The sequence below is a fragment of the Schistocerca cancellata genome, chromosome 1 (assembly GCF_023864275.1).
Source record: "Schistocerca cancellata isolate TAMUIC-IGC-003103 chromosome 1, iqSchCanc2.1, whole genome shotgun sequence".
In the NCBI taxonomy this organism is placed as follows: domain Eukaryota; kingdom Metazoa; phylum Arthropoda; class Insecta; order Orthoptera; family Acrididae; genus Schistocerca; species Schistocerca cancellata.
The window spans coordinates 598,333,822-598,359,308 of NC_064626.1; the positions used below are offsets into that span (position 1 = coordinate 598,333,822).

The 25,487-nt window shown below is 44.3% G+C and overlaps 1 protein-coding gene across 1 annotated transcript in view; it reads right to left on the minus strand.

The window, feature by feature from the left end:
- Window positions 1-3,465: 3,465 nt before the first annotated feature.
- Window positions 3,466-25,487, minus strand: part of LOC126182179 (deoxyhypusine hydroxylase) — a 40,242-nt gene continuing 18,220 nt past the window's right edge. Inside the window, exons 2-3 of the mRNA XM_049924829.1 lie at window positions 4,105-4,425; window positions 3,466-4,011 (exon numbers count right to left, since the gene is read on the minus strand). Of these exons, the coding sequence (XP_049780786.1) occupies window positions 3,704-4,011; window positions 4,105-4,425 (629 nt within the window). The 3' untranslated portion in view covers window positions 3,466-3,703. The remainder of the gene's footprint in view (window positions 4,012-4,104; window positions 4,426-25,487) is intronic.

Here is a 25,487-nt window from a genome sequence, read left to right on the forward strand (position 1 = left end):
CCTACACAACTCGTTAAGACAATACTCTGATAACTACTAGGACATGTGCAGTCCTTTCCTGGTTTGAGGAGAGGGATTAGAATTACCTCCCTCCACGAGTTGGGGAAGTTGCCTGAATGCCATACTAGATTAAAACATTAGAGGAGGATTTCTTTTGGTGTCGCTGGCAAATATCTAAGCATTCCGTACCAGATTTGGTCATAACCAGGTTCAGTGTCACAAATCTGTCAGTGCTGAAAGTGGAGTTGTAGGCCTCAGAACTAATGGACCTGAAGTCCAACTTTTCCCTCTCTAGAGTCACACGATAGCAATGAAATTCTGGATCCTGGATTGCATTGGCAGTAGTTTGTGCAAAATGTTCTGCCAGTGTCTGAGCAATGTCTCTGGGTGTTGTTTGGAGGCAGCCCTGTTTCAGCACTGCTGCTGTCGGTAAATGGCTGTGTTTACCAGAAATTCTCCGGATGGCTTCCCATACTTTTATAGAAGAAGTGGAACGATTGATGGAGTCCAGGAACACTTGCCATGACGTCCTCTTAACTTCCCTAATGACACGTCGTGCCTTGGCCCTCATGACTTGAAAGGCCTGAGATGGTCTGCTGTCGGTCGGCATTTAAAATATCGAAGAGCCACATGCCTTTCCCGTATCGTGGAATGGCACTCATCTGCCCACCAAGGTACTGGTTGCCTCCTAAGATGACCTGAGGCCTGTGGGATGGAGAAGTCAGTGGCGCGAATGATCACTCATGTGATGCGGTCCACCTATCCTTGGATGCTATCCCACTGATCGAACACAGCCAGCTGGCTCAAACATGCCCAATTAGCCCTGCTGATCATCCACTTTCAGGGCTTAACTTCAGGTGGTGAGCTATTTAGTAGGTGAAGGCGAATTGGGAAGTGGTCACTGGAATGAATGTCGTCAATGACCTCCCACTGAAGAGAGTCAGCAAGGACGGGAGAACAGAGGACGATGGCTGAGAATGACACAGTAGCAGTAGAGAAATGTGTGTGAGTACCCATGTTGAGGATGCACAGCTCATGAGACATCATGAGGCCCTTCAAAACCCGACCCTGAGGGCAAGTACTGGTCAAGCCCCACAGGACATGATGGGCACTGAAGTCTCCCAGGAGGAGGAATGGTTGCAGGAGTTACGTGATAAGATCTGTGAGTGCCTCAGAGTCTAGTGCATCTTGCAGAGGTAAATACAGTGAACAAACAGTGATCCTTCGACACGAATTTGAGCTGCAACTGCTTGCAGGTCAGTAGCCAAGGGGAGAGCAGAGAAGTGGTGGGCATTGGTGACAAACACTGCAACACTTCCCTTGGCCCTTTCCCCTGATTCGTCATCCTTGCGGTATACTGTATATCCTTGTAGCACAGGGACATCTACGTCTTTAAAATTCATTTCTTGTAAACAAAAGCACAAGGGACATTCCTGTGCTAGGAGTTTCCAGGTCCTCCAAATGAGTCTTGAACCCATTGATGTTCCACTGTAGTATGGAAGCCATGTCATCGACGCAGATTTAATTTACCCCTATCTTTGCACCGGGGAGGTGAGGTATTTTAAGAGCAAGGGGGAGTGGAGGGGCTGCCTGGATCCAATGCATCTTACTCTATGATATGTTCCTCATCAGTTAGACAGGGAAGAATGATGTCTGATGGCACTCGGGACAGCTTTTGACCTGAACGTCGTGACCCTTTCCCTGCACCCTGTCCCTCTGAGAGGGGGGGAGGGTTGGGTGGGGGTGATGTGTGTTGAGTGGCACTTTGCTTTTCTTGTACCTTTTGGATACTCGCTGTGGAACTGTCCTGGAGGAATATTAGGTGTCAAAGACAGGGGGCTTCATCACCTTATATTCTTTTTTGGCTTCGGCACATGGCATCTGCTTGGTCACTTATCTCCTGTATTTTGCATTCTTCAGCAAAAACAGGGCAGTCACGACTCCAGCCTGGGTGGTTCCAGAGCTGTTGATGCACATCGCCGGAGATGGGCAGTCAGTCCCAGCGTCATAGCGGGTTTTCCATAGTTCGCGAAAATCACTTCACCTCCACAACTCCTGGTTGTATGACTGAAATGCTCGCATTTATAGCACCACATAGGGTTTGGAATGTAAGGCTGAACATTAAGTTGAAGGAACCCCATCATAAGATGTTCAGGCAGTGTCGGAGAATTGAATGTGACAATGAAAGTGGCAGTCTTTCAGTTGCTTCATTATTCTTCTGAGTTTGTTGCTCCACACTAACTACTCCCTGGGATGCCCATGCTTGCTTCAGTTCTGCTATGTCCACGTCCATGACATCTCAGCATGTGACAATGACCTTACTGGAGCTGAGAGAGGTGTGAACCTCAACAATGATATCATAGTCACCCAGTTTCTACCATTTCTTAAGAAGGTCTACCGGCTTTGACCTGTAAGTTTCGACCAACAATGTGCCACTACACAATCATGTTATAGATTTTGATGCTCCAGGAATGCCTTCCAAACCCTTATGGATATAAAAGGGGGACACTTTCTCTAACGTCCCCTGCTTCCTCTTCATCACCACAAACACATTGTTATTCATGACTCCATCATCCCTGTTACTGCAGTCCAAAGTATTCTTATCATCTGGAGGACTAGCCTCTCATTCTTTTGGATGGATGGGTGTAAATACTCCCAGGCAGTACACCCTACCCGCTGGGAGGAGAGAATATTCAAGGATTCCATTTCAGTCCCATGAGCAGCTAGGGAAACAAGGGTCTCCTCAGACAAAGTCCCGCATGCCTGAGTAACCCTTATACAATGGAGGTGCAGCAGGATCCCCACACGTTGCCCAATAACGACTGTTCCACCTCAACAGCCATGCATACCATCAGCGCACAGCAGAAAAAACCAAAAAGATACACTTTGGTAGCGCATACGCCTCTGCTTTTCTAAGGGTCTCATTTGAGGTGCTACAGGTCCTGGCTCAACAGCAAGGTGATAAACAACAGAAAAGCTTGTGTGACTGATTTCTTCTGCCCGGGAATGCTTTTTGATGCAGCATAATGTTCATTACAGTTAAAGAGGCTATGGGAAAAAATCCTGTACATCAGCTCATGTTACGACTATTGTGACGTGGTGGAAAGATATACTTATCAAGTAACTTATCACATCTACATGCATTGAAAAGTCCTTGACACACTAGTCTCAAATGTAAATGAAATCAGATATCAAAGTATGTCCACACCAAGAAACTCATCAAAATTACATTGAGTGCATTAGCAGACTGACTTATCGATATTATCACTTGATTATCTAACAAAACGAGTCTTAACAACAGGTTGAAAGCTATTAATATTGTAAAAAGACACAATGATTATTAATCACATTCTATATTATCAATCCTTTAGGATAGAATAAGGTTCGTGTACCTCTGCTAAAATTACATTCTTCAGGCATAAGAAGTCTCCAAGTTCACTGACTCAGTTCTATTGAAAATGCCAGTTTTTTGCATTGCAAGTGATCATTTATTTTTTGTGACCAGTGAGAGAGGTTTGTCACACAAATTTACTTGGTAATGGCAAAATTTTACAGAAATTTTCACACTATTCAAGCTCTTTCACATTTACATATGTTACAATAGTTCCATCACATTACCTTTATCAATATATAGGTAATTTGGTACATATATAGAGAGTTACATAGATGGATCTGTAATACATTGCTGATGACAATCATATATTCAATGGACTTTCAGCAATGTATCAGCATATTGGAACTCAGTACTTGTTTCATATTCACACATATCAAGGGCGATCTCACAGCTCTCCTTCACAACACGTTTTGGGTCCTGCAGGTAATCCTTAAGTATTTCAAAGCATTCTGGAGATGCAATAGCACCCAGAGCTTCTGCACATTCATGGCGCACCATTTCATTTTCAGAAGCATCTTTCAAGGATGCCTCCAGAAACGGAACAGATACCGCACTTTGTATTTGTCCTAATACAAAAGCAATCTCGTGACGAAATAGGGCACCTCCGACTTTTAGCCCTACAAATCAAGAAATGTTTGAAGATTAGGTATTTTGTCAGAAAATTCAGTCTCAAGACAGTTTGACAATTACAGAATTTAAAAAACACTCACCTTCACATAATGCCAATATGCTTTCCTCTGTGTTAATATTTCTTAAGGAAAACATAGCCCTGTATCTATCAAACAGACTGCTATTCTCATCCAACAAGATGTTCTTCAGATGGGGTACATCATTTTCAGATGATGGTGGAGCTGGGTCCACTGAAGCATATGGACTCTTCTGCTGATCATCTGGTTCCCTGGATTTATGAAACCACTCAATCCTTGCTAAAGCTAACTGGCATGTTTCAGCTACTTCAACAGCTGGATCTTCAACATATTTCCTTAGAATGTCAGATACTTCCATTGATCCTATTGCTCCAAGCGCTTCAGCTAAAATATGAAAAAACCTTTATCTTAAGTGAATACTTTTTATCTTTTTAGAATCTAACAACAACACAACAATGGTAATCATTTCAATGTGTCAGGAATTTTTATTATATGCACACTGAATTGCAAGGTCAAAATATTTTATAATATGTGTGGTTATCCAATGGAAATAAATTTGTAGTAACCCCACGATATTCACTACCATGAATGTTGCTGCGAGTAGAAATGAGACACTCAATGGTGGTCAAGTACAAAAATCTTTTACATATTTGGGTCTACCTAACCATTGGCCAAATTTGATGCCTTGTTTGTTGTTTTATGTTCTACGAGATAATGTCAAAGTCTTTTTAACCACTAAAAATCTTTTCTTTCTGGTGATCAGTCTTCTGAATTGTTAGATGGGGCCCCACCATGTCATCCAATCCTCTGTCAATGTCTTCACCATCACAGAATAGCACATAACAGCCAGTGTCTTCAATTATTTGTTAGCTATATTCCAACATTTCTCCCCTACAGTTTTATCATCTAAATCAATCACTAAATCATGGAAATTATTCCTTGATGTCTTAACACATTATCCAACCATTCTGTCTCTTCTTGTCAATATTTTAAGCAGTCTTTTCCTCACTCATTCTGTGGAGATCCACTTCATTTCTTATTTGATCTGTTCATCTAATTTACCGATAATACTGTATAAGTCTCACTTTCAAGAAAGTCATACTTTGTAATGCATACCTGAAAATGTTGTTGTCAGGGATACACACAAAAAAATATCATAATATATTTTTGGAGATGCTTCCAAAACCTCTACATAAATTACCATGCTTTTTCACAAAGAAGATAATGCAAAGAAATGACATCCCATTGAATGGCTGGGCTTTTAAACTCCAATTTTGAAAACTGAGGACCACTTTAACATACTTCAAAAGATAACCCTGATACTAAATTTTATAGTTCCCCAACATTCTCTGTGTCCAGTAGGTTACATGGAACAGAACAAAACTACCCATTTAATATGCTTGATGGAGCTACACACTATTGTATCAAAAGTGTTTATTCTGCAGAATTAAGTGATAAGAATACTATGTAAAGCTGACAAGAAAAGGTTATGCAGCAGCCTCTTTCAGAGTTGTGGAATCACAAACAACTGCATCAGTCATGTTATCTATGTTTACTAACAAAAATTAAGTTTCAGACAAACCAAAATAATTACAACATAAAGTAAAAAAGGCTTAAAATTGGAATTTACTTGTTTGGCTTGGTGCCAAACTGAAATTCTCTGTTCTTGTCCAAAAGCTTTTTTTGCTAGTTCTCGACGTAGTAGTAACCCGTATTTACCCAAAAATTCAACAACTACTTCCACTAATTATCTATATCCTGATGCTGCAACTGTCTCGACACCACCACCAGGCACAGGCTTCCTAGTGTAATATATTCATAATTATTTTCCTCTGATAATGTACACTTGACACCAAAAGAGGTTGTAGTGGAAAGTCACAGCCAGATTCAAAGTCCAGTGCAGCACCGACACGGATGACATGCGAGGTGCCATTTATCCGAATTACATTGAGAACATGTGTAAAGGCAGTATTACTTGAAATATTATGCAAAAATATTCCTGTGTGTATTCTAGACCTATTCCAAGGACTGATACTCATTAGCTGTAGATACATTACAGAGACCCTTAACAGGGAATTTTTTGGTCAGTGTGATGTTTTCATGGCCTATCGGAGTAAACAACAGAGTTTACTACAGCCAGAGGTCTTACTCCTTTTGATTATGAGTAATGTTAATGACAACATGCAAACAGACCAATGAAATCCATTATTAGAGTTGAATTACTATACAGGTAAGGGCATCCGTACAGCAATACCATTGACAGCAGATTAGCATAAACAATCAGTCTCTAAGAACAGAAATTGTGTGGCTTACTGTGCAGCTTCCAACACATCTTTCTGGCCAGTGTCACACAATGGGAACTCCATGTTGGAATATCAACAATCTTAAGAAAAGTATAGATGACACGTTAAGCTGCAGACACGCACAACGAAAAGACTGTTCGACATTTAGCTTTCAACCAAAGCCTTCCTCAGACAACACACACACACACACACACACACACACACACACACACACACACACACACACACACACACACAATTCACGCAAGCAAGCACATCTCATGCACACACGACCAACACATGTGCTTGAGTAGTTGGCCGCTTTGATGGCAGCGTTGATTTTCCTTTTTTCATGGGAGATATCTGCAAAAGAACTGAAGTCTACAGCAGTAAACATACATTTTAATATATAAAATGGTATGCAAGCAGAAATGAAGAATCATATTTCCTGTTACTTGAACATAAATGCTTGCAAGGTTCTGACAGTATACAAGCCTGTGCAGCATGCAAAGCTTTGGACCACTATGCACAAAATGCCCTGTTACTGCTGGAGCTCTTAGCCCTTATGAAAAATTAATGTTCAAAGGCAGAATTCTCCTACACAGCCTATTTGATTAATGACTGGTCACTGCCAGAGGATGCTGATGAGTACTATTTGGGTAGATAGGCTACTCGACATCATGGTCTTCAGTACTCTGACGAAAAGTCAGCCCACAAATCTCACATGTGGGGACAAAGACTGTCCGCACATGTGAAGCAGTTTATAATATATTAAAGACTGCCACCCTTTCCCACCAATTTAGGGATGAGGTCTGACAGTTCACAAAATTTCACCACCCTTGTAACACTGTAATCGGCATCTACAAGGATGGTGGGCAGACCTCCAGTATCAGAATATAGGACACACGTAGCCACAATATGCCAAACTGAAAGTGGCATGCAACAAACTTTACAGAGTGGTGGTTCCTCCGCCGGAGGAGGAAGTCATGTGTTAATGTGCAGTCTCGTAAGCAGAATCTCCTTCCAGTGGCGAGACTGACTAGAAATTCACCATGCCTTTGTGGTCGATTTGCGTGACCGCAGTTTGTTGTCTGTCACTTGCAACCATTCAGTCTCCCGCCGACACATGAGACATCTGTCAGAAAATGAGATGATGACATGCAATAGTATGGGACATTGATGGACAGCACTATCCCAACATGCTTCCTTGGTAGCTTTGTTGGCCATGTCATTGCCCTGTATTCCAATGTGGCCAGGTACCCAGCAAAAGATCACCTCCTTGCCAAGGTGTTGGTGCCGCTATAAGGAGTCATGGATGAACTGAATCAGCTGGTCCACTGAATACATTAGATGAAGCGCTTGCGGTGTACCAAGAGAGTCGGAACAGACAAGAAACCTTTCACAGCGATGACTGTGAACCCTCTCCTCTGCCATAAGAGTGCCATATAATTCCTCATCATAATCTGTAAATTGTTGTGGAAGACACACTTTAAAAACCCCATCAGGGAAAACATCAGAAAAACCGAGAGCATTCTCTTGCTGGGCTCCACCTGTACAAACAAAGATAAAACAGTGGTATGAACTTAAATGGACAGAAACAAAGTTGTAAGAACAAAATATGGAGTACAAGTTTTCTTGTACTGTGAAAATCACTTTGTGCCTCTGAAGATGCCTAAGCGGCAATGCGTTCCATCCCTGGCTGTGTATTTTGATGCCTGAGAGATCCAGATTCTTTAGACAACTGTAGAACGTATACCAAATGGCTTGGTTGCATGGGGCCAATTCCTGAATAGTTGTTCAAAGGTGGGTTGGACCACTGAACTGAATGTCAATGGTTGAGGTGACACTGAATTTTCAGCCCCTGTCGAGCCAAAAGGATACATTGCCGAATCCAGTGTGGTGGTTCACCAGCCTCTGCACACAGACTCTGAACCGGGCTGGTCCAAAAGGCTTCAGTCGATATCTGAATGTCCTCGTGGTGGATAGCATCTAACATCCTGAGGTACGAAGGACAGCCTGATCCGTAGATCATGATGCCATAATCTAAAAATGATTGAACAAATGCCCTATAAAACTGCAGGAGGTGGGAACTGTCAGCTACCCATGTTTTCCCACTAAGCATTTCATTTCAAAATATTCAATGACTGGAACCCCTTTGTTCATAGGTCTTTCATGTGTGGGAGCCAAGTTAATTTCGAGTCAAATAAAAAACCCAAAAAGTGAACAGTGCCTTGAAAACATAAAATATTGTCCTCCAGTGTGAGCACTGGTTGGCTAAAATGCCGACGAGCATGGTTAAAATTGACACACTTAGTCTTCTCGGGTGAGGATTGAAAACCAGTTGTCTGGGTCCAGATTGTGAGAGTCTGGATATGATGGGTGCCCAATAGTGAGGTCAGCACTGTCCTTACACTAATGAAAACAAACAAATGTGGAGATGATCTAAAAGTGTTGGACACGTATGTACTCTAAATGACCGCACAGTTACTCTGTACCACATGTACTCTCATATGCACTAAAACTAATTAGGAGGGAAGAGAACTAAAAACACCCATAGGGAAAAATGTGACTGGCTGACCACTTACAAAAATCTAGGATTAGCCAGCCACCCTTTGACACATTAAGAACATCTTCCTAAAATCTTGTTAAAAATGTTGCACAATTAACAAAACTTTAAAACCCTATCAACATTAGTTTGATCATTACATAAAATAGATTGCAGATCTGCCGGCAAATCTGCCACAGTCCACTGCTCGACAAATAAAATGCAGTCCTATAAAATGTAGCGCACTGTGATCTGCACACCACACATAGGAGGGTCCTTTCGCTAGAGTAAGAAAGCATGTGTCATAGAGCTGTGGCGTCCGCCCCCGGTAGCTGAGTGGTCAGTGCGACAGACTGTCAATCCTATGGGCCCGGATTCGATTCCCGCCTGGGTAGGAGATTTTCTCTGCTCAGGGAATGGGTGTTGTGTTGTCCTAATCATAATTTCATCCTCATCGACGCGCAAATCGCCGAAATGGTGTCAAATCAAAAGACTTGCACCAGGCGAACAGTCTACCCAACGGGAGGCCCTAGTCACATGCCACATACATACACATAGAGCTGTGGCCTATGCGAAGATGGGTCAGAAGGACCTCATCCTGCTAACTTGGCTGGAAGGAAGTACTCCACAGCCGAGTTGTAGGCTTGATGACATGGAGCTTGTTATCGGTTACTGCCAGCCATTTGTCTTCCCATCAATTCATGACTTTTTTCCTCAACAGTGAAGTGTGTGGGTGAAGTTGGGGCTGCAAGGAACTTACACACCTGACTAACCGCGCTGCCACCGTGTGGTAAGTGGCAGTTCCCCTGCCTCAGCACAGATGCTAGGTATGGGACTGGTCTGATAAGCACCTGTGCCCAGCCGAATCCCCTCATAATGGACAGCATCAATGACCCGCAAGTAAGAGGGCCTCGCTGACCCATGCACCATGTAACTATAGTCCAGCCACGAACGCACAAAAGCCCAATAAAACTGAAGGAGATGTGCTCTGTCCGCTCCTCAAGACCTGTGGCTAAGACACTTGACGATGATCAATGCCTTCAGGGTTCTGGCTTTCAGGTCTCGCAGGTGTGGTAACCACGACAATTGGCAGTCAAACATGAGGGCCAGAAATGGCACTGTGTCTCTAAAATGTAGGATGATGTAGCCCATATTCAAGGCAGGCAAAATAAGATGGTGACGAGAATGATTAAAAAGAACTTACACACACTTATCTGCAGTAAACTGTAAACCAATTTTTGCAGCCTACTCCTCTAACCTACACATTGTAAGTTGCAACAGATGGCTCATTGTTGTAACACTGGAGGACGAACAGAAAACAGCAAAATCGTCTACAAATAAGGAGCACTGTATAGGAGTCCTTATCATAGATGTGATACTGTTGATGGCTATGGAAAAGAGGGTAACACTTAAAACACAGCCCTGAGGAACATCATTATCCTGTTCAAATTTATCAGACAGTGTGTTACCAACATGGGTCCAAGAAGCAGCCTCTGCAACAAGATCAAAGATTGTACTAGAATGCCACAAAGTCCTTGTGGAGCTAGTGGAAAGTGATAGGGTAAACCTATTGTGGGTCTCTGCTCACTCAGGAATTAGTGGTAATGAGCAAGCTGATAGGTTGGCCAGGATAGGAGGCAATGACACCATTTATTGGACCAGAACCCGTCCTGACAATCACCAAGCAATGATCAAAATAAAACTTCAAGACTGGACGAGGAGTCAGCATGCAGAATATTGGGCTAAGGTCAAAAATCAAAAACATGGCAAGGTATTGATGCCGAAGCTATGTTCTAAAAGACGTGTCTCAATCCTGGGCTTGAACAGGGGAGAAATGATACTCATGGTTGGACTATTGAAACGCCATGGGAACTTCAAAAAACACCTACATACAATGGGGATAATAGAAGAAGACCCCCAAATGTAGGATGAGTGGTGTGGGTGAGGAAATTGCATCACACTTGATCTTCAAATGCGAGGCATTGGAGATTAAGAGAGACAGAACATTCGGATCAACCAGACCTGAAGAAACTATGTCTAGCAAAGCACTGGTAAAGGATCTCCTTGCACAATTCAAGGGCATTGGTTGGCTTTACTAGACACAAAGGGAATGATACCACACAATAAACTCTGTTTTGGTGTGGGCACCAGCGGGCTTGACCAATGCTGTATTCGCTACCCTGATAAAATCAAATAAAATCAGGTGTCGTCTGTGTTGATGGTCCACCTTGGGAATAGGTTTCTACACCATGGAAGAATATAAGGTGGCAAAGACAGGCAGTTTTGTTGCCTTACATTCTGTTTTCAGCATAGGCATAGGAGACCCGCTTGGTCACTTTTGTTTCCTGTACTTTGCGTTCTTCAGCAAAAAAAGGGCAGTCTCGGCTCCAGACTGGGTGGTTTCCAGAGCAGTTGATGCAAATAGCCGGAGATGAGCAGTCAGTCCCAGCGTCATAGTGGCTTTTCCTCAGTTTGCGTTATCTCCACAACTCATGGTTGTATGGCTGAAACGCTGGCATTTATAGCACCGTTTAGGGTTTGGAATGTAAGGCTGAACATAAAGTCGAAGGAACCCCGCCATAAGATGTTCAGGCAGTGTCGGAGAATTGAATGTGACAATGAAAGTGGCAGTCTTTCAGTTGCTCCATTATTCTTCTGAGTTTGTTGCTCCACATTGACTATTCCCTGGGATGCCCATTCTTGCTTCAGTTCTGCTATGTCCACGTCCATGATATCTCAGCATGTGACAACACCCTTACTGGAGTTGAGAGAGGTGTGCATCTCAACAATGATATCATATCAATCAGTTTCTGTGATATCTTAAGAAGGTCTATCTGCTATGACCTGTTAGTTTCGACCAATGATGAGCCATTACGCAACTGCGTCATAGATTTTAATGTTCTGCAAGGCCTTCCATACCCTTATGGATATAAAAGCGGGACACTTTCTCAAATGTCCACTCCTTCCTCTTTATCACCAGAAACACATTGTTATTCTTGACTCCATGAGCCTTGTTACTGCAGTCCAAAGTATTCTTATTATCAGGACTAGCCACTCTCATTCTTTTGGATGAATGTGTGTAGATACTCCCAGGCGGTACACCCTTCCTGCTGGAAAGAGAAGAAGATGATTTCGAGAGGTCCATCTCAGTCCCACGAGCAGCAAGAGAAATAAGGATCCACTCAGACAGAGCCCTGTGTGCCTGAGTAAGCCTTATAAAACTGATGTGCGTCAGGTTCCCCAGAGGCTGCCAGCTAACAACTGTTCCATCTCAACAGCAATGCATCCCTTTTCTTCCCTTTTAATTCCGTCCTTGCATTCCAGGAAGTCAAGTCCAGATCCCCATTCCCTAAGCCACAACGTTCCACCGCCGTGCCACATGTTGGTCGCAGAAGCATACCCATAGCTTATGGAGACAGGGGATTGGCAGTGCTTACCAGTCCCCAGCTAAGGAACCCCAGGGTCGCCAAGCCCATACTCAGCAAATCAATGCTGAGCCCTTGAGAGCCCACAAAATGGTGGCCCAAGGTGTTGGAGATAGCAACAGAGTCCACGATTACTTTGTCTGCTACTGTCAGGCTGGAAATTGGCAAATGGATCTCGGTCCTAGAGAGCCATCGGAGATTGGCCCACATGACAGAGCAAGGGGTAGAACTGTTAAAAGTACTAGTGAATGAAACCAAGCTAGCTTTTTTGCTATCCTGAAGAATGCAATGACACTTTTCATGCATCTGTTTATAATGAATTCAGTTTTCCATTGTAGGATGACTGTTAAAAACACAGAGCATGTCTCCGCACACGAATTGCATCACAGCATGTCTCAGTCCACCAAGGGACCAGAACACAGCATGATAAAGAGCAAGTGCAAAAATGGACTGTTCTGCTGCAGTAAGGATAATGTTTGTAAGGTAGTCCACCTGGTCATCACAACTGTGGAAATCTCGTTTGTTGAAGGTCGTCAGGGAGGAGTAAAGCCGCCAGTCGGCCTTAGTAAGCCACCATTTGGATGTGCACACAGGTGGGGTAGGAGTCAGCAAATGGGTAGCACACAGGAAGTGGTCGCTCGAATAGGTGTCAGAAGGAATGGACTACTCAAGGCTATGGGCAAGCCGGGAAGTACAGGATAGGTCCAAATGGGAATACGTGTGTGAGGGATCGGAAAGGAATGTGGGTGCTCCTGTGTTAAGGCCAAAGAGGTTAAGTTGATTAAGAGGTTCAGTCAAAAGGGCACCTCTCCAACAGGACCTGGGAGAACCCCAAAGGGGATGGTGCATATTAAAGTAACTGAACAGCAGAAATAGGTGAGGAAGCTGCCCAATAAGTTGGAGGTAGTCTGCCCTCCTGACACCAAATGACGGAGGGATGTGAATGGTACAAAGGGAAAAGGTCAAGTGAGGAAAGAAACGGTGAACTGCAACAGCTTGAAGCAGCCGGGTAGTCAGGGACATCGTGCGACTATGAATGTCATCCCGGATGAGCACCGTGACTCCCACACATCAGGGAATTCAGTTCTCGGTGGGAGGAGGTGGGGGAAGGTCAAAACAAACCAGAGAGAAATGCAAGAGGTCACAGTGGTTGTGAGGATGCAGTTTTGGTTCCAGGAGACAGAGAACAAGCGGATGCTGTGAGTCTAAGAGCAGCCTCAGTTCTCTTTCTTGGATTGAAGGCCAAGAAGGAAGGAGAGTAAGGAAAAAATGAAGGGTTCTCACCTCAGTGGCTGCCGAGTGCCAGCCTTCAAAGACTCACTACTACAGGGTTGGTTGGTTGGTTTAAAAGGAGGGGGGGGGGGGGGGGGGGGGACCAAACTGCAAGGTCATCGGTCCCTTGTTTCCAGTAGAACCTTCACCCAAGGGAAAGAAGAAAACAAAGAAGATGTACGGCACAATAACAGGAGAAATTAAGAACCAGAAGAATGACAGAAGGACAACAAACACTACAATGGGCAAAACAGGACAAGAAAACCACAGAAAGATGCAAGAAACAGGGAGAAGTGATTAAAAACAAGTAAGCAGATTACCATGGCTAGCTGACCATGAGAATAAATAAGGAGAAGTCAGCCACTCTCCAACATATTAAAACCTCCACCCTAAAAGCCCTAGTGTGGAGGACACAGAGGGACAAAGGACACGCACTAAAACTCAGATCAAATGATAAAACTCACCATCACCAATAAAATGTAAAACTAAAGCTGCTGTTGAGGCACTGTCGCCCAACACCGAAGGTACAGTGCTGGGGAAAAAAGTCTGCTGCAGAGAGAATAAAAGTGGGCAGTCCAGCAAGAGGTGGATGACTGTCATTTGGGAGCCACAGCGACACTGAGGTGGGTCCTCACGACGATGGAGGTGACCATGTGTGAGCCACATATGGCCAATGCGGAGCCGACAAAGGACAACTGATTCCCTGCGAGAAGCCTGCAGGGAAGACTTCTCCTTAATGACATGCAGTTTGTTGTACATACTATTATGCCACTCTGTCTCCCAAAGCTGAAAAACCTTGCGGTGTAAGACAGAATGCAAGTCAGTTTCAGAGATGCCCATTTCCATGAGCAGTTTCTGCGTAGCCGGTTTGGCCAGCCTGTCAGCAAGTTCACTGCCTGGGACTCCGATCTGTCTTGGGGTCCACACAAACACCACTGAACGACTGGACTGTTCCTGGGCAGAGATGGACTCCTGTATGTTCACTACCAAAGGATGGCGAGGGTAGCACTGGTTGATAGCTTGCAGGCTGCTCAGGGAGTCAGAACAGAGAAGAAACGACTCACCAGAACAGGAACAGATGTACTGAAGTGCACAAGATATAGCCACAAGTTCTGCAGTGAATACGCTGCAGCCAGCGGGCATGGATTGCTGTTCAGTATAGCCTCTGCAGACATAGGCAAAGCCAACGTTACTATCAGTCATCAAGCCGTTGGTGTAAATAACTTCAGAGCCTCGGAACAAGTCAAGAATCGAGAGGAAGTGACAGTGGAGAGTGGCGGGGTTAACGGAGTCCTTAGGGCTGTGCGAAAGGTCCAGACGAAGATTCAGCCGAGGTGTACACCATGACACCATGAAGGTATACATGAATGGACTTCAAGTAGAGATGGTAAAGGGAAGGACTCCTGTACGGAGAGAAGGGATCGCAAGTGAACTGCAATCGTGACCCATGACCTGGGCCACCAATGAGGGAGATTAACTGCCACGGGTGGGAAAAGGAGATGGTAATTCGGATGCACAGGAGAACTACAAATGTGTGCAACATAACTGGTGAGCAGTTGTGCACATTGGATCCTTAATGGAGGATTCTGGCCTCCACTAGGACATTGGTCACCCAACTCGTTCTGAAAACTCTCGTCCCTAGGCAAACGCCGCAGTGGTGCACTGAGTCGAGTAAACGCAATGCTGAGGGCACTGCCACACCATAAACCAGACTCCCACAGTCAAGGCGTGATTGAACAAGGGCTCTGTAGAGCTGCAGCAGTGTAGAGCAATCTGCACCCCAGTTGGTGTTGCTCAGGCAGCAACGAGCATTGAGGTGATGTCAGCACTCCTGCTTAAGCTGACGAAGGTGAGGTAGCCAAGTCAATCAGCATCAAAAAACACTTAAGAATCAATATGTCTCCACTACAGTGAGTGGATTGTCATTAAGATAAATTTCAGGTTCCGGATGAGTGCTACGATGCTGACAGAAGTGCATGACACACGACTTTGCAGCTGAAAACTGGAAGCAGTGGACTAGAGCCCATGACTGCACCTTTTGAATGGCTCCCTGTAGGCACCGCTCAGCAACACCAGTACTGGAGGAGCAATATGAAATGCAGAAGTCATCTGCGTACAGAGAATGGGAGACTGATGGCCCTACAGCTGCTGCTAGACCATTAATGGCCACTAAAAATAGAGACACACTCAATTTGGAGCCCTGCAGAATGCCATTCTCCTGAATATGGGGGAACTATAGGAGACATCAACTTGGACACGGAAAGTACAGAGTGGCAGGAAGTTTTGGATAAAAATCAAGGGCGGGCACGGGAGACCCCACTCACACAATGTGGCAAGGATACGATGTTGCCAGGTCGTGTTGTATGCTTTACCTAAGTCAAAATAGGTGGCAACCAGGTGTTGGCATCTGGAAAAGGCTGTTCAGATTGCAGACTCAAGGGATACAAGATTATCAGTGGTAGAGCAACCCTGGTGGAAGCCGCCCTGACATGTAGCCAGTAGGCCACGAGACTCCAGGACCCGACCCGACCCGACCCAACCCAACCGCCGACACACAGTACGTCCCAGCAGCTTACAGAGAACGTTGGTGAGGCTAATGGGCCAATTGGCTATCCACATCAAGTGGATTTTTACCAGGTTTTAGCACCAGAATGATGGTGCTCTCCCGCCATTGCGATGGAAAGACACCATCGCACCAGATCCGGTTGAAGATGACAAGGAGCTATTATTGCTTGTAGTCAGACAAGAGATGTTTGATCATCTGACTGTGGATCCGATCTGGCCCAGGAGCTGTGTTGGGGCAATGTGCAAGGTTGCTGAGGAGCTCCCACTCTGTAAATGGGGTGTTACAGGGTTCACTGTGGCGTGTAGTGAACAAGAGGACTTTCCATTTGCCATTTGAGGGTGTGAAAGGCGTGGGGGGTAGGTCTCCAATGCAGAGGCTCGAGCATAGTGCTCGGCAATCGCGGTTGCATCAGCAGACAGCACATCATTGATGTTAACACCAGGGACACCTGTTGGGGTCTGGTACCCAGAAGACGTCTGATCTTCGTCCAGACTTGAGAAGGTGACGTATGGCACCCAATGGTCGACACGTACCTCTCCCAACACTCCTGTTTCCGTCATTTTATAAGCAGGCAAACACGCGCACGGAGTGGCTTGAAGGCTATTAGGTGCTCTAGAGAAGGGCGTCACTTATGTCACTGTAGAGCTCGCTGATGCTCTTTAATTGCCTCAGCAACTTCTGACGACCATCAAGGGACTGTCTTTTTGCCTGGGGCACCCTAGAGAACAAGGGATCGCGTTTTCTGCCGCAGAAATTATCATTATAGTGACCTGCTCAATCATAACATTGATGGCACCACATGGGGGAGATTCATTGGTGACAGCAGAAGCTGCCTTGTTTAAAGACCATCTTGGTAGGTGTCCGTGGGCTTGACGTTGGGTGAGTGACAGGAAAATGGCGAAGTGGTCACTACCACACAGTTCGTCATGTGTTCTTCAGTGGATAGATGGGAGAAGTCCTGGGCTGCAAATTGATAAATCAATGGCCGATTAACTACCATAAGCCACACTGAAATGTGTGGCACCTCCAGTATTTCAGAGGCAGAGGTCGAGTTGGGATAGTAAATTCTGGACATCTCCGCCATGGCCAGTAAGCACGGTGCCACACCACAAGGCGTTAAAACCTCCCAAACGTCAGAAAGGTTTAGGGAGTTGATCAATCAATGCAGCCACGACATTCAGGGGTACCAAACCATCTGGAAGGATATATATGTTGCAGACACTTATTTCCTGCGTTGTCTGTATCCTGACACCCACAGCTTCAAGTGGAGTTTGAAGGGGCACAGGTTCACTAAATACCGAGTTCAGGACAAACGCATACTCCACCTGACACACTATTATATTCGCTATGGTTCTTGTACTATCCCCTGTAGACGCAAAGGGCAGGGGGCCGCATTGCTGGGAACCGGTTTCCTGGAGGGCAATGCAGAAATCCGGTGTAAAGTTTAAGAGTTGCAGTAGCTCAGCCAGCAATTCCACTAGAGGATGACGCGATTGTGAGACTGGGAAGGCACGAAACACTCACTCAATGAGGCAGTCTATGCCTCAGGGTCACCTGCTACCACTGACTTATTTCCTGAACAGCCTATATCCATTGTGTCTGAGGGTCTGGCGAGATCTAGGTCCAGCGCAGACATCAGAGTTTTCACCTCATCCTCAGATGCAGAGCTTGTAGGCAGCAGCGGTGCAGATGCACTGCAATTCCCTTAGGCTTGGGGGTTTTCTTTCTGGATTTCTCTTGTTGATCCTTGGGTTTCTCTGGCTGGGAGGGCTTCACTTATCCAGTCTCCGGGACTAAGGACGATCATGAAGCCTTTACACTTCTCCGGTTGAGAAGTGGGGACTGGTGTCCCTGATGGTTGGGGGGACAGTGCTCCCGATGTGGGAGCATCAGGGAGGGAAGTGCCCCCCACCATCTAGGAGGCAGGTGCAGTCTTCCAGCTCCGAGAGCTGACTGGAACTCGCCGTAGTGATGGGACTACAACTGTTCTTGTAGCGGCACCATAAGAGGAGGCCATAGCCACAGGATGTATGTGCTCAAATTTCCTCTTGGCCTCAGTGTAGGTCAGTCAGTCCAGGGTCTTGTATTCTACGATTTTCCTTTCTCGCTGTAAAATCCAGCAGTCTGCTGAGCAAGGGAATGATGTTCTCCACAGTTGACACAGATGGGAGCGGGTCACATGGAGAATTGGGATGGGATGGACATCCACAATCTCGACATGTTATGCTGAAAGTACAGCAGGAAGACATATGGCCGAACTTCCAGCACTTAAAGCACCGCATTGGGTGAAGGATATATGGCTTGACATCACAGCGGTAGACCATCACCTTGACCCTCTCGGGTAATGTGTCACTCTTGAAGGCCAAGATGAAGGCACCGGTGGCAACCTGATTATACCTCAGGCCCTGATGGATGCGCTGGACAAAATGAACTCCTCGTCACTCTAAGTTGGCGCGCAGCTCGTTGTCAGACTGCAAAAGAAGGTCCCTGTGGAATATAATACCCTGGACCATATTTAAGCTCTTATGAGGCGTGATGGTAATGGAAACATCACCCAACTTGTCACAAGCGAGTAATGCCCGTTACTGGGCAGAGGATGCTGTTTTTATCAAGACTGACCCCGACTGCATTTTGGACAAGCTCTCCACCTCCCCAAACTTGTCCACTAAATGCTCTACAAAAAACTGAGGCTTCATTGAGACAAAGGAGTCCCCATCAGCTCTTGTACATATGAGGTACTGGGGTGAACAAGGTTCACTGCCATCCTTAGCCTGCCATTCCTCCCATGGTGTGACCAGGGAGGGGAACGATTTAGGATCGTACTTCCTTCCATTGTACTGAGACTTGGAATTTTTAGAGACTGCTGGCGTTTGATCACCAGCAAGTGATCAAGGCGTGTCATCTGCCCTGATGCCACCCACTCCGACCAGAGGCCATCCCCGGGGGCATCACCCAGCCTCAGTAAAGACCACCTGGCAGGATGGCCATTGACGCGAGTCCTGATGCGCCAAAGAGATGGGCATCTACTCCATGGCATACATGGGGAGTTAACTGTGCAGGCATCAGCAGAATGATCCTTGTCTAGTCAGGGGTTACAATCAACAGGGTACATGGCAGCCTCATCACAATGGACTGGCTACCGTGCTGGATGTGAGGTGCAGAGAATTCCATGGTCATCGTTGGCGCAGAAAATTATATTGTATAATGGGTGGAGGAAAACGCACCCAGGAAGGTGTCCTCGCTCAAGAGATGGAGGGTGAGCAGGACTGCAATGCCACGACGAGAAAGTGGGTTAAAGATCTACATGCATGATGGACACAGTGCACCATGTAAGATGGGAGATGATGCATCATGTAAGGTGCCCTTCCCCAATCGGCTCTCTCTTCAGCAAAATTTTGAAAAATGGAGGTCAAACCCTACGTGGGACCATCACATGAAGGACGAAATGTGTGAGACTCCTTTTAGTCACTTCTTACGACAGGCAGGAATACCTCGGGCCTATTCTAACCCCCAGGCCCACAGGGGGACTACTACAGGGCACAGTGGCTGGGAGACCCTGCTCTGCGAGATCTACAGAGGCACTGCCATTCTCCTTTTGTCAGGCTGCGGAGTCCAGGGCAGAAAAACTGTTGGTGGTATGCACCAGCAACATGGACAACAGCTGGGTGAGGGTACCACATGGCGACACTACTGAAGAGGAACTTCAAGTCGGCGAAGGATATGACTGTTTGCCTTTGCTTGACGCCTTGGAGCCTTTCCGGTTGGCAAAGGGGGGCTCAGATGTTGGTTGGCTGGAGGGACATATTAAGTCTTCATGGGAGTATTCCTTCCATTCTTTCCAGACTGCTGGTTGTGTAGCAGGTGACTTCACCCAAAGTTTCGTGGCTTGCTGCACAGCTGGAGGAGGAGACTGGGCTGCTACCATAACACTGAGCGATTTTACAACTGCAATGCTGTATTTGAGGTCATTTGTCTGCAGAACCATGACGTTCATGGAGTGAGAAGCAGCAAGAACAATACTTTAAGTGCTGGGTGGTAGAATGCAGGGTTTCCGACTAGCCAACAACTTGTGAGCGAGCAGAGAAGGCACTTTTTCCTTCACCCAGATCTCCTGGTCAGCCCACTCGTCGAGATACATGGAACAATCTCTGGAGACTGCGGCATGGTAGCCAGTGCAGTCGATACACCGGGAAGGAGGAGGTGGACAATTGCTCTTGTGAGCATCCCTACCACAGATGACACATTGGCCAGTTGTCGACCGGAGACTCTAGAGTGGTGGTAACAATGACACAGGTAGCAGCGCATTGGGTTCAGAACGTACAGACTGAGAGTGATAACTTCATAACCTGGTTTGATATTTGATGGAAACACCAGAGAAAAGTCAGAAAATGAGTGCTTTTGTCATTAAAGAAGCATTCCCCTTTATCATCGCCTGACGGACTGCAATGACACCCTGAGCAGAGAGGTATATTTGGATTTCTGTCTCGGTGAGACCATCGAGCAGCCTAATGTAAATAACATTACAGTAAGAATTCATCATTCAATGGGCCTCGACACAAACAGGATAGCCGTGGAGGAGCAGAGCTGCGACCAGTTGTTATGCTTGAGAATCACAAGTAGTCTTCAAAAACAAAGTGCCATTGCGTAAACAAGAACAGGATTTCACAGGGCCAGCAATTGCATCAACAACTTTCTGAATAATAAAAGGATTTACCAATGCAAAGGACTGCATCTTCAGTACATGAAACCTTGAGGTACCGTGGTGCCACTGGAAGGGTCTTTGAATTGTTTAACTACGTCCATTTACATTTTGTAGACTTTGACTGTAAAGAAGATAATTGGCTCATTGCAAGAAAATCCACCATGATTGCCAGTGTGTCTGGTGGTGTGATCCTTCCAACTAGGGGGCCCCCTTCAGAAGGGGGCACACCCACCTTAGGTGATTGTTCACACCTCATGCCACACCTCCCGGGAAGGTAGTAGCTCAGGCAATCACCCTTCCCTGGGCCTGGCCTGTACCAGGCGGTATGTGGAAACCCTACCTGTCAACCCAGGGATGGGAATTACGTGTTACCTACACCTGTTACATATCAGATGTGTGAGCTGGCCTTCAGGAGTGCACAGGGAGGAAGAAGAAAAAGAGGAACCTCAAATGCTGAAGTGGCGGAAGTATAGGAGAAAGTGAATGAAGAAAGAAGAAAAAGGAATGAAAAAACAGTGGTGAGACTGTTCTGATGTCAGTCACTGAAAATGCAGAGTACATTACGAAAAATACCCCAGGCATGTTCCCAAGGGAGGGGAAAAAGAACAGCAAGAGGACAGACTTGCAGCACGGAAGGGAAAAGATGTTGCAAAGGCTGGGGACACATTGTAGTCAAGCACAAACCTGCCAAAGATCGGTGAGCCCCCGAGGGGGGGTTTCAGGGTATGCCCATACCAGCCATTTCCACTTGTGGAATCACAGTACTCTTTCCCAAAATGAATACCACAACCATAAATGCACTGCAGCTGATTATACTAATAAAGTCTGAGTTTAAATTTCTGGTGTGCACTATTAATAACAAACTGTAATATTTTTGTTGTGTGTCCTAGGGTCATACCAACATGGTCCTCGAGTGCTGATCAATGCTTAGCCCATTATAGTGACCTACTTTATAACACCTGGTTAGCTCCTGCATTACAGTTTTAGACCTAGAAACAGTATAACTGAATACATTATGGTTATTATTGGACACACTGTTTGCTCTTGGTATTCTCATCTGTGACATCTTGTGTTACGGTCACATCCTAAAGATTACAAATAAATTAAATGCTCATGAAACCAACATCTTTTAGAGAAGTATACCTACAAGAATGCCCTTTATTTCGAAATTTATTTGTACTCATCACAGAACCCCTGCTAATATATCTTTACCATACTACTGATTATCAATCCACATGGCCTCAAAACAGTTGTTCAAACCCTCAATACTCCATGGTGGCAAGGCATCCAGCTCACTCGACTTTCTAAGAATCTACTAAAAGTACAGTGGTTTATTCCTGGATATATGCCAATCTTCAGTCTCCACATAGGCTGGAATCCACGTGAACTGTGACATCCTTGGTTGCCACAGACAGACATCCAGAAAAATCTGAAGACATTCTGCAATGTTTGCTCAAATGAAATTATATTCAAATGATATAATCAAATGATGCATTAAGACGCAAAACAACAAAGCCACCCTATGTAGAAGATGTCTGTGGTAATCTATTGCCTCAAATATGTCTGCAATCAATAAAGTTTTACTTGACTGCAGAATATAATGGCAGTGCTGTCCTTGTCAGCTGCAAAGAATGTGGTGGCCCCAAAAACTTGGCCTCTCTGTTCACACAATCTATTCCGAGCCTTTTTAAAAGCACTGATACACTCAACATTTTTTGCAAACTTTGACTTCAAAACCAAGGAACCAACTGCACGGCAATTCTCCTCAAAAGAGAGTACAAATCCTCAATGATATTAATGACAGTAACTAAACAACTCTATTAATCCCTCCACCAGGAGCTCATTCCAATACTATCTCAAGACATCGCTGCTAATGTTGTACTGGAATATGCTGACCTCTATTCCCGAGCCCTGAACCAATCAGGGGATAGAGTACTTTTCTGCTACACATCATTCATATGCAATACATTGCATCATCCTGTTCCATTGCACACTCTATCAACTAAGTTCCTGTAGCTCAATTGGCCCACGATGTTAATTGAATGAAACCCAATGCTGTGCAAGTTATGCGATATGAAGTGATCAAAATGTGTGTACGGATGAGAAGGTGAACAAAGTCAAACTTGTACAAAGCCCACTCTGCACTATTGTTGAATTCCTGATACCAATTAACATTGATTCTTGTATGTACAAAACACTATTCTGTAGAACAATGAGTGTTATTTGTAATGGCAAAATACGATAAAACTGGGGCCAATGTTTGCTGCTAGCTCATGTGTATGGGATGGCTCTGAAAACTATGCAAAAAACTATAATACTAATAATACATTAATTCTGTAAGTCTACCATCAGCAGCTGAGTATTCTGTCTACACAACAGCAGCATATTATCTTACAATTATATTACGGAATTCTGTCACACACAACTAACCAAGGATTCTGATGCGCTTTGACACATTGATAGTGGACCATTCAAACGTAACTCTTGTTAAACAATTTAGGTGACTAGGTCTTAGCTATATAGGTAAAAATATAGGTAACTGTAATGTTTATTGTTTCATATTACTGTTCAGGCAGCCTCTTGCTGAACTTTGTCTTTATGTGTCTAATGATAAATGTCAAAGGCACTCAAAACACAAAAATTTTCTGCACCACACTTACTAGCAAGATAGTTCTTTTTTCCAGATGACACTAGTATTATAATCAATCCAAGCAAACATACAGCAACCATAGAAATGGTAAATGAGGTTCCTAAAAGCATCATTGACAGATTTTCTGCAAATGGTCTCACCTTCAATTTTAAAAAGACAACATATTCAGTTCTGTGCACCTAGGGGTATTACAGCAATGATACATGTAACAAATGGTGAGGAAATAATAAATAGAGCCAAAACTTCAAAATACATAGGTTTCCATATTGATTAGAGTTTTTTGGAACTCCTAACACAACTTAGTCCATCAACATTTGCACCTAGAATCACTGCAAATCTTGAGGACACACAAAGCAGTAGGTTCACATATTTTGCATGTTTTCATTCAATAATGTCACACAGAATAATGTTCTGGGATAACTCATATTTAGGAAAGGTAATCTTCTTCACTAAAAATCATGCTGTAAGAACAATATATGGTTCTCACCCACGATCATCTTTTAGATGCATGTTTAAGGAGTTGGGAGTTTTGACTATTGCTTCAGCCATTTAGCCTCTCATGAAATTTGTTGTAAATAATCAAATGTACTTTAAAAGGAACAATGATGTATATAATTATGATGGCAGAAGGAAAAATAATATTCACTACTCCACATTATGCTATTCTTTAGACTCCACATTATGCTATTCTTTAGCACAAAAAGGGGTGCACATGACAACTAAAATTATCTATAACTTGCCCAGTGATATAAAATGTCTGACACAGCAAAGTAAAATTTGAAAATGAATTGAGGAGAAACCCTTTGGCAACTCCTATTCCATAGAGGAATTTCTCTTATTGTAGTGTGTAAAAGGCTGTGGGCAGGAATTGCTAACTCATGCCTGTATATTTAATAATAATAAACACAACAAAAATGTTCAGCACATCTACAAATTAATTTGTGATGTGAATGTAAAATGATTCATTTCACATCATTACCATTCATCATGCAAATGATCCATGGAACATGGAACTAACTGTAGCTGTACATTGTATTATTTTTACCTGCATTATTAGATTTTCCCGTAATTATCACACAAAGTACAGTTTTACTAAACACTTCTAATTATTCATGTGACAAACAAAAACTGTTAAGTTTAGGGATTTGAACCCACAATGTCCAGGTGAGCAAGTAATCCACCTAATGCCCCATCAACTCTCCAGTCCTAACTAGTCATCAAAAGTGATGACTGTAGACCATGTTTCTTTCATTAACCAAGGCTTAGTGATCTAAACTGTGTACAGGGCTAAACATTTTAGCAGCATCATACCTGAAGGGGAACATCATTCTGGTGTAATATATAGCATTGGATATTACCCCTGCTTGTGGTGGCATAATCTACTACATTGACCGACATTTTAACATGGCAAGTTATATTGGTCACCACATATTAGGTTGCTAACTATTTCAATTGCACAATATGGCAGAAAAAAACACTATAACTGATCAACATGTAGGCACATTTACAAAGTACTTTACGATGTGAATATAAAATGATTCATTCCAAATCATTGCGATTTATTGTGGACATCATCAATGGAACACTGACTGACTGACTGACTGACTGACTGACTGACTAACCAGCCACATGTCTGTGGCAATTTGGACGTGGATGTCTTCATGTGGAGTTGGGATGTTTCACAGGACATATGACTGGCTTGATGCTGCCCAGCATACTCTCACCAAGAATTTACACCAGACCTCAGCCCCAATGACAACATATTGACAGAGATAAAATGGACCACGTGAAACGCTGTGTAAGTTTTAAGGCTAAAAATATCTTAATAAGGAATGTTAACTGTTTGTTACATTAATTTTGTGTTCTATGGATTAAACAAGTTAAATTAAAACAGAAAAAATTGCCAGAGGTGGGGTATGATTCAAATCCTGCGATCATATAATTACTTGGAAGTCTGCTGACTATGCTACTGAACTGTGAAGTCACTATACCCTAATCATGTAA